General features: G+C 39.6%; 1 protein-coding gene across 3 annotated transcripts in view; it reads left to right on the top strand.

Moving 5' to 3' along the window:
• ltbp3 (latent transforming growth factor beta binding protein 3) overlaps nucleotides 1–13,814 on the top strand; it is a 99,337-nt gene that overhangs the window by 43,296 nt on the left and 42,227 nt on the right. For all 3 annotated transcript variants that reach the window (XM_057820837.1, XM_057820838.1, XM_057820835.1), the window contains exons 2-5: nucleotides 1,803–2,081; nucleotides 2,144–2,307; nucleotides 2,393–2,498; nucleotides 9,832–9,918. In XM_057820837.1, coding sequence (XP_057676820.1) covers nucleotides 1,803–2,081; nucleotides 2,144–2,307; nucleotides 2,393–2,498; nucleotides 9,832–9,918 — 636 coding nt within the window. The remainder of the gene's footprint in view (nucleotides 1–1,802; nucleotides 2,082–2,143; nucleotides 2,308–2,392; nucleotides 2,499–9,831; nucleotides 9,919–13,814) is intronic.

Raw genomic sequence — 13,814 nt, 5'->3', positions numbered from 1 at the left:
AAATCGCATCTGCATGTTCGATTAATAATGTCTGCATGTCACAGCACACAGAAGTCAGAGATACGCAGCGAGCCTGCCAGTGGACAGTTAATGTTTATGATGCTTCTCTTCTGTTCTGTAACTAAAGATCTGTCAGTAAAAAACATCAACCATTTCAGTAAGTTGTCTTATTCAAGAAATCCACAAAGTAACATAACTAGCACCTTAGACGGTCATTTGCTTTGCTTAGCCAAAACCACCTGAGGAATAAGGAGGCAAGATGGAAATATCTTTTTTTTTTTTTTTTTCCAAACCTAATCTTTCCAAAGCCACAACAACTACTGAGCAAGAACCAAGCATTGAAAAATAAGGACCATGAAAAGCCTGAGAGCACCGCCAAAATGGTGAGCGCAGTTTCAATTAGCCCCACTATAGATGCTAATTGTATAACAAATTTTGCACCCTTATAATATTTTGCTCCCCAAAGCTGTTGTGGCAGTGAATAAGCCCTCTTTTACATTCAGTTGGATTCTCAATGTTATATCCACAGGTGATAAATAAACAAGTAACATCGTAAAATACATGTTCCACAGGAATATGGCATAAATTAATGCTTAACTAGGCAAAGACGTAAACAGTGAGAGAGCGGCGTGCAATTGTTGTGTGTAGCTAACATGACAGAAAGTGTCAGAGGAGAACTTTTCTACATGTCTGTCCAAGATCAAACGTAGGTTAATATTCCTTTATTTAAAGAAAGTTTGTAGTGTTTACTTTGTAACCGCTGTATTCGCTTGCCTGGTACACCAGACTCACTGCTGTTCCAGCTATTGAGTCTGGCCACCATTCAGCGGATACAATTTCCAGGGCGGAGCAAGCCACAGCAAACAGACAGCGGAGTGGACCAATCAGCGACGGGCAGACGTGACGTTAGTAAAACGACGAGGGCAGGACGAGGGACTTGCGCGCGGAAGTAAAGATACGAGGAGAGCGGAGTTTATTCAACATGGCTAGCGCGAGACAGACTGTTGTCAATGACTCGTGTCGATGTGTTTTTGGTCATTTAAAACTGATTTTACCGTGGATTGGAACATATTCTCGGCTCTCCTGTTCACCATCTGTGTTGTTTTGGAGACAACTTCCGACGCGCAAGAGTGACGTTGCTCGTTAAGAACACGTCACGCAAATAAATGAATCTGATTTGTCGATTGATTTTGTACCTGCTCGAGAGGCCGTTAATGGGCTGGTTCCCAGACTTTTCTCTCAGTGTTTGAAAAATACAGGGAGAACAGTCTGGCCGTGCCAGGCAAGTATTCGCGGCCATTTTTAACACAAAGTTGCAATTTCTGATGGGGTGCAAAATTTGACGGAACAACTGTTAACACCAGCGGGCGTACCATATTCAATGGATGAGGATCTTGTCGAAAAGTATAGCTGTCCTCGGCAGCCTAATTTAGAATTCCCCTCAAAAATGATGGGAAACAAAATACTCGTATTTTCAATTTATGATTATAATTATTCTTGGAAATTAATTTTATTACCGAAACTCCGTTTGGGGTTCATCAACATGTCGTGCCCCCCCTGCCCCAAAAGTCAAACTCCGCCTATGCCCCTTAGGGTTAGATGTGGCCCCTTCTTGGCCCTTGTTTCAGAAAAATCCTAGATCTGCCACTGAAACTCATAATTATTTGTGGAACAAATATTAGAATTTAGGTTCCAAATGTAGGTCAATGTCTCTGGTAGTGTTTAGGCCAGCAAAGAAGGTCTCATCGCATAGTAATGATACTTGTGTAAAATACTGTCCTCTTGTCTCTGTATTTCCACAGTTGTGTGTCCCCTTACGTGCATGAACGGTGGAGTGTGCAGCTCTAGGAAGCACTGCCAATGCCCGCCGGGCTTCACGGGCAGACTGTGCCAGTTTCCTTTGCGGCTCACCCAGCGCGTACAGGCGGCGCGGGGCAACAAGCAGCCCGTCTACCCCATGTCCTTGAAGCCCGACAGCCAGAAGCTTCTGGAGCAAGCGGGCCTGGGACGCACCCAGATGACTCAGTCGCACTCTGTTTTCTCCTTACCTTTTGCACAGCCGGGCCACCACTCCTCTGAAGGTACCACTTTTAATAAGTCCGCTAAAACCAATACACTCTCAATGCCCTTTCTCTGTTTTCAGTACAGATAAACGTGCGCGTTCACCACGCATCGGACACGTCCGTGGTCATTCAGCCTCTCGACCAGGCAGACAGCAAACCTCCTCAGAAGAACGGGCCACGCCCTCCGACTACGCGACACAAGCCCAAGGGCCGTTGCTTCCAGGAGACTACACCCAAACAAGCTGTGAGTTGAGTCAGATCTACACAGGTGGAATTCCTCGTGTGTCTCGACTTAAAGGGTCATGTGATTTTTTTTCTTCTTGCTTTAGTGCAACAGCACCCCGCTTCCAGTTCTGACTAACCAAGAGGACTGCTGTGGAAGCGTGGGCAATTCCTGGGGTCAAAACAAGTGCTACCAGTGCCCCAAACTGCCAAGTAAGATATACGTATATTACATAGATGATCCACCATAAATGTGGTTGGATGGGGACCAACAGATTCAGCTAATATTTTTAAAGGACAGGTGGTCCCTGGGTTATGAGCGAGTTCCGTTCCTACGCTGGTGACGTTACCCGAACTCCTGCGTAAATTGGAATTAAACCTTCAAGTACCCTTAAATACTGTACATGTAACATGTATTATACGTCATATTAATAAAATACAGTAAAAAATAAGATACTGTAGATCAGGGGTCCCCAAACTTTTTCCTGTGAGGGCCACATAACTTTTCCCTTCTCTGATGAGGGGCCGGGTCAGTTTGTAACAAAAAAAGTGTTTGCAGGAGTGCTTAAATAATTTATTGTTTTTCAGAAAGCCAGAATCCAATAACCCTTTCTGTATTCTTCATGGAACAAAAGTAAATAAAATAATAATATAATATAATATAATATAATTAGGGCTGTCAAACGATTAAAATTTTTAATCGAGTTAATTACAGTTTAAAAATTAATTAATCGTAATTAATCGCAATTCAAACCATCTATAAAATATGCCATATTTTTCTGTAAATTATTGTTGGAATGGAAATATAAGACAAGACGGATATATACATTAAACATACGGTACAAAGGTACTGTATTTGTTTATTATAACAATAAATCAACAACATGGCATTAACATTAACATTCTGTTAAAACGATCCATGGTTAGAAAGACTTGTAGTTCTTAAAAGATAAATGTTAGAACAAGTTATAGCAATTTTATATTAAAACCCCTCTTAATGTTTTCGTTTGAATAAAATTTGTAAAATATTCAATCAAAAAATAAACTAGTAGCCCGCCATTGTTGATGTCAATAATTACACAATGCTCATGGGTGCTGAAGCCTATAAAATCAGTCGCACCCAAGTGCCAGCAGAGGGCAGCAAAACTCCATAAAACACAAGTAACAAGTGGGCATTTCACTCTACTGACAGTTTAATCTGTCTGAGCGGGACATGTGCGTTAATTGCGTCAAATATTTTAACGTGATTAATTAAAAAAATTAATTAACGCCTGTTAACGCGATACTTTTGATAGCCCTAAATATAATATAATATAATTAGGGCTGTCAAACGATTAAAATTTTTAATCGAGTTAATTACAGTTTAAAAATTAATTAATCGTAATTAATCGCAATTCAAACCATCTACAAAATATGCCATTTTTTTTCTGTAAATTATTGTTGGAATGGAAAGATAATGCAAGACGGATGTATACATTCAACATACGGTACATTAAGTACTGTATTTGTTTATTATAACAATAAATCAACAAGGTGGCATTAACATTATGAACATTCTGTTAAAACGATCCATGGATAGAAAGACTTGTAGTTCTTAATAGATAAATGTTAGAACAAGTTATAGAAATCTTATATTAAAACCCCTCTTAATGTTTTTAATTTTAACAAAATTTGTAAAATTTTCTATCAAAAAATAAACTAGTAGCTAGCCATTGTTGATGTCAAATATTACACAATGCTCATTCATGGTGCTGAAACCCATAAAATCAGTCGCACCCAAGCACCAGCAGAGGGTGGAAAAACTCCAAAAAACACGAGTAACAAGTGGACATTCCACTGTGCTGTCATTTTAATCTGTTTGAGCTGGGTATGTGCGTTAAATGCGTCAAATATTTTAACTTGATTAATTAAAAAAATTAATTTCCGCCCGTTAACGCGATAATTTTGACAGCCCTAAATATAATATAATATAATATAATATAATTGATTAAAAAGATAATAACCAAATAACCCTCTCTGGGTTCTTAACAGAAAAAAGCCAGGAAATAAATAACACTAGGGTTGTTCCGATCATGTTTTTTTGCTCCCGATCCTGATCGTTTTAGTTTGAGTATCTGCCGATCCCGATATTTCCCGATCCGATTGCTTTTTTTTTTGCTCCCAATTCAATTCCAATCATTCCCGATAATTTTTTCCGATCATATACATTTTGGCCATGCATTAAGAAAAAAATGAATAAAACTCGGACGAATATATACATTCAACATACAGTACATAGGTACTGTATTTGTTTATTATGACAATAAATCCTCAAGATGGCATTTACATTATTAACATTCTTTCTGTGAGCGGCATCCATGAATAGAAAGACTTGTAATTCTTAAAGGATAAATGTGACTTTGTATATTGTGACTAAATATTACCATCTAGTGTATTTGTTGAGCTTTCAATAAATGATACTGTAGCCATTCAACTGTTCTGCCTAAAAGCATGATGGGAAGTGCAACCAAGACTGTGCGTAGTGGTACCAATTGACATATCTTCTCTGCGTTGGGAAATAACATAGGGTGTTAGGAAAAAGATCAACTACTACCTTTCTTGCCCACATTGTGTCCCACGATATTTCTAATCAGTAGGAGAGGGATTGTAAGGCTTTAGCCAATTAAAAAAAGGCTCCAAAGGCTGCCAAAATTCACTCTACTTTTAGCCTTTTAGCTCCATATATATAGGTAAAACAGCGCCGTTATAGATTGAACGCGACAATGCGTGAGTGGGTCGTGCAGCGCATGCGTTAATTGCGTTAAATATTTGAACATGATAAATTTTTTAAAAATTAATTACCGCCGTTATCGGGATAAAGTTAATAACCCTACCTTAAGCCTAAACTAAAGACTCTGGATGAATGTAACATATTATGTCTCTAACGTTAAATACAATTAGAAAACAATTTAACAAAAAAAAAAAAAAAAAAAAAAATATATATATATATATATATATATATATATATATATTAAAAAAATGCATGGCCGATATTTTTTTGCCGATTCCGATACTTTGAAAATGACGTGATCGGACCCGATCGATCGGGACATCTCTAATATTTACACCAAAAGATATCAACCGGTAACACTTTATTTGACAGCGGTATCATAAGACTGTCATAAGACCAAATGAACCACAATGATCATTGCTTCAAGAAGCTTCAATTTGGCCATCACTGTGACATAAAGCGACAGTCCAGCCAGACCCAATGCTGCCACCAGAGGGCAGTGTATCCTCCATATCCTCCATCCCTAAACAAAATACAATACTTTTGGACTTTTTGGATAGGTATTTTGGGGTATTTAAAGGGTTAATTCCAATCTACACAGAAATTCGGTTTACGTCGCCAACGTGGGAACGGAACTCGTTCGTAGTACAAATGTGTAAAATTTCAAGACAATCGGTCATTTCCGAGTCCATAGGGAACAAATTGACACATACACAGACACACACACAGAAAAAAGTTCAATTTATATACAAGTATAGATATTTTATTCACGTTTCAAACTATTCTTTAAAGTTCTAACGTTACATGATCGGTTCTGGTTTCCGTTAACAGCTTACAGTGAGTTTAAAAGGATTACCGTGGAAATAAATCCATTAAACGTGCATTTATAATTTTGATAAAAGTTTATTGAAGGTTATTTTAGGCACGTTGAAAATTTATATGATTTTTTACTGTCAAGCCTTATCTAGTATATGTGAAAAAAAGTGCATAAGTTTTCCATCTCATAAAGTAATCTTGAGTCTTAATCGCGTCTTGTGTGTTCCTGGGAACAAATTATTGTTTATCCAGGCCAAATATGTCAGGCATCCTTCCCGAGTTTCACCTTCCAACTTTGAAATATAAATTTGATACTGCCCTACATGAAAGTTAGAGAGGAGAAACCAGATTAAATTATAGGAATCACACGCACGCAGACAGTGAGACAGCGGAGGAGAATGTGGAAAATAAGGCTTTTGTACTTCCTCATGTTCCTTTGGGCCTGCCTAGTGCAGGACTGTCATCACATCACCCAAGGTTGAATTTCACCAAAATCTTGGCTTCCACATTCTTTCCACTCGACTATTATTCCAGCTCTCGGCACTGAGTCACACAATACTGCCGTTGACAAAACCCGATAGTGCGCGTCTGGTTAGAATTTAAAACTACGGCCCCAAGTCTTATATGCTTTGTTCCGTCAATATTCATTTTTATCTTTTATTTTCCAGCCGTTTTTCACAGAATAAACTGTGATCTGGATTTTATTCCACTCTCATTTTACATTTCTTTGTACTATAAGTCATACCTGAGTGTAAGTAACCCTAGCCAACTCGATAATTAAGCCTAATGTCAAAACTTCCCCTTTTTTTTCAGCCAACTACACTGGGGCAAATAAGTATTTAGTCAACCACCAATTGTGCAAGTTCTCCCACTTGAAAATATTAAAGGCCTGTAATTGTCAACATGGGTAAACCTCAACCATGAGAGACAGAATGTGGAAAAAAAAAAGGAAAATCACATTGTTTGATTTTTAAAGAATTTATTTCCAAATTAGAGTGGAAAATAAGTATTTGGTCACCTACAAACAAGCAAGATTTCTGGCTGTCAAAGAGGTCTAACTTCTTCTAACGAGGTCTAACGAGGCTCCACTCATTACCTGTATTAATGGCACCTGTTTTAACTCATTATCGGTATAACAGACACCTGTCCACATTCTCAGTCAGTCACACTCCAAACTCCACTATGGCCAAGACCAAAGAGCTGTCGAAGGACACCAGAGACAAAATTGTTGACCTGCACCAGGCTGGACAGACTGAATCTGCAACAGGTAAAACGCTTGGTGTAAAGAAATCAACTGTGGGAGCAATTATTAGAAAATGGAAGACATAAAAAAACATAAGATCTCCCTCGATCTGCGGCTCCATGCAAGATTTCACCCCGTAGTGTCAAAATGATAACAAGAACGGTGAGCAAAAATCCCAGAACCACACGGGGGGGCCTAGTGAATGACCTACAGAGAGCTGGGACCACAGTAACAAAGGCTACTATCAGTAACACAATGCGCCGCCAGGGACTCAAATCCTGCACTGCCAGACGTGTCCCCCTGCTGAAGCCAGTACACGTCCAGGCTTGTCTGCTGTTCGCTAGAGAGCATTTGGATGATTTAGAAGAGGACTGGGAGAATGTGTTATGGTCAGATCAAACCAAAATAAAACTTTTTGGTAGAAACACAGGTTCTCGTGTTTGGAGGAGAAAGAATACTGAATTGCATCCGAAGAACACCATACCCACTGTGAAGCATGGGGGTGGAAACATCATGCTTTAGGGCTGTTTTTGTGCAAAGGGACCAGGACGACTGATCTGTGTAAAGGAAAGAATGAATGGGGCCATGAATGGAGAGATTTTGAGTGAAAATCTCCTTCCATCAGCAAGGACATTGAAGATGAGACGTGGCTGGGTCTTTCAGCATGACAATGATCCCAAACACACAGCCAGGGCAACAAAGGAGTGGCTTCGTAAAAAGCATTTCAAGGCCCTGGAGTGGCCTATCCAGTCTCCAGATCTCAACCCCATAGAAAATCTGTGGAGTTGAAAGTCCGTGTTGCCCAACGACAGCCCCAAAACATCACTGCACTAGAGGAGGTCTACATGGAGGAATGGGCCAAAATACCAGCAACAGTGTGTGAAAAGCTTGTGAAGAGTTACAGAAAACGTTTGGCCTCCGTTATTGCCAACAAAGGGTACATAACAAAGTATTGAGTTGAACTTTTGGTATTGACCAAATACTTATTTTCCACCAAGATTTGCAAATAAATTCTTTAAAAATCAAACAATGTGATTTGCTGTTTTTTTTCCCACTTTCTGTCTCTCGTGGTTGAGGTTTACCCATGTTGACAATTACAGGCCTCTCTAATATTTTCAAGTGGGAGAACTTGCACAATTAGTGGTTGACTAAATACTTATTTGCCCCACTGTAACAAAGTATTGAGATGAACTTTTAGTATTGACCAAATATGCAAATAAATTCTTTAAAAATCCAACAATGTGATTTTCTGTTTTTTTTTTTTTTTTTTTTCACATTCCGTCTTTCATGGTTGAGGTTTACCCATGTTGACAATTACAGGTCTCTCTAATGCCCCTTTCCCACTGAAACTAGTGGGTCAACGCGCGCTTTTTCCAAGCCGATGCAACCCACTAGCAATTGGCATTTGGCATCTTTCCCATTGACACAAAAAAAAAGCTGTCTTTTTTTTTTTTTTTTTACCCGTCTAACCCCCCACCCCTCCTTAGGCATGCGTAAGGTTACGTGACGTCACCACGCTAAAATGCGCGTCGATAAATACGACCGAATTCATTCAGTTCAAGGAAATAAACAATGCAGAGCAACATGGAAGCCTGCTTTCCGTTTGTGTTCTCTGTTTTCATGGTTTTTACTGCCCTCAAAATGATCTAAATGCAGCAAAGGATCGACACTCTGCTTGTGCTGAGGCAACGTAGGCGACGTGACTTCTTCTTCTACTAGCTTTGTTATGAGCATCGACGTAACTACGGTTGTGGGGCGTTTTAAATGGGAGGCGACCGGCACGTTGTTATGACGCATCACGTAAGAGCCTACGTCATCACGTAGATTAGGGTGTTGACTGTTGACCCGGGGTTTTGCTTTCATACTGCAGGACGATCAGAGCCGAGGTGATTTTAACGCGGGTCGCTTGGTGGGTTGATTGACACGGGTGTAGGCGGGTCGCTGCACCTTTCCCACTGCCACCAAAAGCCGATTGTTAGTGGGTTGACATGGGTTTTTTGGCCAGTGGGAAAGGGGTATAATATTTTCAAGTGGGAGAACTTGCACAATTAGTGGTTGACTAAATACTTATTTGCCCCACTGTATAACTAAACCACACAACATAACAATCTTGCAGCTGTCAGAGTGAAAAGAGAAACAAGTTGCTTCTGACTGAGTCGCAGGCCCAGCTAAACTGTGAAAAAAGTGTGACTTATAGTCCAGAAAATACAGTAAAATAGTCCACCCACATCTCTAAAATACTTTTACTGCTTTTCATTGCTGAAAAATTCAGCCGGGTTAGAAAAGAGACTTGTTCAACTTTTAAGCCACATTTAAAGATGTGTTCCTCGTATTGTTAGACTGGATTTACTCAGCAGAAATGCTCATAAAAGCTATCATTAGAGAAGCAAAAGAGAAACAAAGCAGTTTGTTTAGCTGTAAAACGCGACCAGAAATCTTTCCTTGGCTTTGACAACTGCAATTTCTCAGACGTCGTAACTGTGCTGTGCCAAAAATATACGCTGGCACTAAAACGAGGTTGTTTTTTGGGGTTTTGTTACATCTTCCTTACCATTTAAACTGAAACAGTTTATTGGGGTAATTTCATTATTTTGGGAAATTGACTAAATTGGTCCAAAGCAATATGTTTTATGCTTCCAAAGTGAGAGGTGTTAATGATGTCTGTTAAAGGTGTATTCTTGCTATTTTTACGCATGCGTGCTTTGCTGTGTCTTCAGATGCTTCTGTCAAGCAGACAATTGTAGAAGATTATGGATCAACCTGCCCGCAAGGTTATAAAAGATTCAACAGCACACACTGTCAAGGTAACACTGGCTGAATTTTTTTGTACATTGCTGACAACTCCATTAGTTTGCTTCTTTTTATGTTTTTATTTCTTATGTACAATGAAACCTTCATGTGTAGCCATTTCAGTGCCATTGAGGGTGATAGACGTCCAATCAGGAGCTTGCAAGCTGCAGCTTTTTTCATCCTTCTGTCTTGAGTTTGAATTTGTCACATTATTCAATTACTGCTAGCACTCCTATCGCTGGAGGTAAATAACAGCATGGGGTGCTGAGGATCTTTTTTAAAAGTTTTCCCCCCATCCCAAAATAGCAGATTAGGGCCCTGTGTGTCTTAACCTTCACCGAACCCCTTTGACTTACTCACTGAACCCCTGGGGTTCGATCGAACCCAGGTTAAGAACCACTGCTATATATTATATTTACTCTATTCATAAACTTCATAATGTATTGACGGGACACAGGGCGCGGGGCCGATAAATAGGGGGCCTGCATTGTTGGTGAGGCCGTCAAAGCTGACCGAGTGGAATCACAGACAAAGAGCTTTTTTCATTGAAAATTCTTGTGAATAAATGCTTAAAGTGCCCGTGACACGAAAAAGCATGTTTATTGCATAATACACGCGGTATTTTATGCTCCTGAATGAAATGTACCACTTGGATGTGTGTGGAAGTGATCGCTATCTTCAGTGTTGTCACAGATTACTTAAAAAAGTAATTTAATTACTTATTACTGATTACACCGCAAAAAAGTAATCTAGTTACTTCACTGATTACTTTATTATCAAAGTAACTAAGTTACTTTAAAAGTAACTTGTCAGATACTTTTTTTTACCAATTTTTCTCCTTTTGCTGCCTCAACATAAAATGACAACAAAAAAATGTCATCGCATGTAATTGAATTTTTCACATAAGGCTTCATCTTTGAGTTAGCGGGGGTCTAATTAGTCGATGGAGTTGATTTCAACCACCATTGACTCACGCTAGCCTAGCCCCCCCGGAGCCCTGAAGCTAACAAATAACTGACAAACTGCACGGAATGTGTTCAAATCAACTCCAACGACTAAATAAACCCCCGCTAACTCCAAGATAAAGCCTAATGTCAAAAATTCTAAACTTCCCCTATAAAATAAAGACCTAGCTGTTAAAATATTTTCTATAAAAGTTGTAAGGCAATAAAACAAACAACAAAAATTAATGAAATGAACAAGAATCCTACAACGTATTTCATAATGGGTCAAAATCATTTTTCGAGCAGATCATGTGACTTACCTTTTGCTTTGCTAAGCCAAAACTACACCTGTGGAGGCAAGATGGATATTTAGAATTTCTTTAAACCTAAGCTTTCAAACACAACCAACAACAACTGAGCTTGAACAGTTTTATATTTATGTATATACAGTATTGGCCAAAAGTTTGACGACACCTCAAAGGTGGATACTTTGAAGAATGTACAATATAAAACCCGTTTTCAGTTATTTCACTTTTTTTTTGCCATTCCACATGCTCGTTCATAGTTTTGATGTATTCAGAGAGGATTTACAGTAGTAGTGAAAATATATAAAACGTAAAAATGTTTAGGTGTGTCTAAACTTTTGACTTTTGTTTCAGTCATCAACATACTTTGCCCCCAGCCCCACAAAAGTAAAACTCCGCCTATGGTTACAAACACTGACAATAAAATGTGCATAAAGGCTGGTTACAAATTTTGTTTCGAGTTTTGTCGCGTTGTCCTGTAATTCCGCGTTGTCCTGTAATTCCAAGTGCTTCCTTGTTGAATTGAATGTAGAGTTTTTAGCGGCCGACAGTCTTTTACAGCCAGCGCAAAGTTTGCAACGCACGGAGATATTTTTGTCATCTTTACTGGACAGAAATGTGAAGTAATGGCTGTATTTCCAGTGAGCAAAGGCATCCATTTGCGGTATATATCCTGCCTTTCACAGTTAGCCTCGCTGCCTCGTCAGAATGCTATGTTGTTGACCGCCGTGGCAGACAGCCTCAAACAGGATCGTAATACACATGATCCATTTTTTTTTTTTCCCCGATGAGAAATGCTCTTCGTATATGACTACAGTATTCTTCATTCTACATACATTATGAGGCAAAAACAAAATAGTAACGCACAGGCACTAGGGAAACTAACTTTAATCGGATTACTGGATTGCAAAAATGAACGCGTTAGATTACTCGTTACTGAAGAAAGTACTCAGATTACACATCACATAGACAACACTGGCTATATTTATTTAGCTTTTTGAATCCCGCGCCATGAAAATGAGTGACTTCCGGCAACAGTCTCAAGTTGAGAAAGAGGGCGCTGTGACGTGTACGGAGGAAGGAGTCCTTGTCAATATACAGCCGTACTGTTGTATGAGAAGGATTAAGGATTCAGCTGATTTTGCGGATTCATCCGTTTATTTTTCGCATCACGCCAGCCAAACGGCATCAGAAAAATCTTGCTCTAGGAGGGAGAGGCGTGTGCGCCTTTTTGGGGTTTCAAAAGGTTCCCATTCACCGGTGGATATTGGCCAAAACAAGCCCTACTACTGTGGGACCATGGGACTTATGAGGAAGTGAGTAAACATCGTATTTTGTATTATGTCAAATCCTGGGATCATTTTAATACGTAGGTGGCCTGCATTTTGTGGCTGACATGCTCCTTGTCCCCTCGACAGACAACCGGCGGCTTGTCGCACATCCCCCCGGCGGGAGAGCACTACTAGTATACTCAGCTTACTCCCCTCTTCAAGTGCCCGGTGTTCTGTCAAATTTTCCGACCGATCAGAAATTGCAACTTTGAGTTGAAAATAGCCGCGAATACAGCGATTACAAATTAAACACTACAAACTTTCGTTAAATAAAGGACTATTTACGTTTGATCATGGATTGGCATGTAAATGTTCAGTGGTCATTGTCCAGCTGCTTCCTCGGTGAGCTCTCCTGTCCGTATTAGCAGGGGAACGATCTGTAAATTGCTCTTCGCCGGGCGGTTTACTGATCGGCGAAGACAATCGACAACCCAGTCGTCATGTGAAATGCTCCGGGCTAGTTATGTGTGATTGTCCGCTTCGAAGACTTTGAAACATCACTCGGTTGGGGTTAGCGTGTCGGCTACCTGTCACGCCTCTTGGTTTGTTTACATTCTCCGAAGCCGGGGAAGGGAAGTGACATAAGACCGATTTAGGTGGCATAAAATATCGTTCGGGAGGTGCGACAGTAAAGGTGAAGTCGACAGTTTTGACCATTATGGAGTAATTTTGCCATGTCGTCTTGAATAAATGCATTTTTATTACTTCATATTCCATTTAGCACAAGACTGTTATTAGTCATGACCATGCCATTTATTTAGCTATTGGGGAAAAATACTTGGATAAAAAAAGAATATCCTGTAAAAATATTGGATTAGAGAGACTGAAACAATGACATTTTGCGGCTCTCTTCATCACGTTTTTCTCGTTCTGAATAATTCCCACTCAATGGGCTGCATACTAAATCAGATGAAATCGTGACTCACCTGACGTCATCCACCTGTTGGGGACGCTAGAGCCCTATAATGGTAGGTGTGGCTAACCGGCAGATTAAAAGGCTAATTTCTTGTCACCTGCGCTTTGCTAAATTGTTGTATATACTCGAATCGTCTCAAAATATGATTCTAATTCACATAATAATCCTATTTAAGACTTTTTTCTCATGTCGTACGAACTTTAAATCCCCGAATTATTTATAGATATGGAAGAAAGTGTCTTGATTCTTGGCTGAAAGCAAAAAAAAAAAAACATGCAGTTAGTGTTTATTTGACGTAAATATGTCGAAGTACAATGCTAGTCTGTTAGTAAATGTAGCTAGCGGCCGCCTTATGTAAACAGAGCTTTTCCGGTGAAAATCTTGTGAATAAATGCTTAAATCCCCGAATCCTTT

This window comes from Corythoichthys intestinalis, chromosome 18 (assembly GCF_030265065.1).
Source record: "Corythoichthys intestinalis isolate RoL2023-P3 chromosome 18, ASM3026506v1, whole genome shotgun sequence".
Classification (NCBI taxonomy): Eukaryota; Metazoa; Chordata; class Actinopteri; order Syngnathiformes; family Syngnathidae; genus Corythoichthys; species Corythoichthys intestinalis.
The sequence above is the reverse complement of the archived record's forward strand: the minus strand, read 5'-3'. Positions and strand labels throughout refer to the sequence as shown.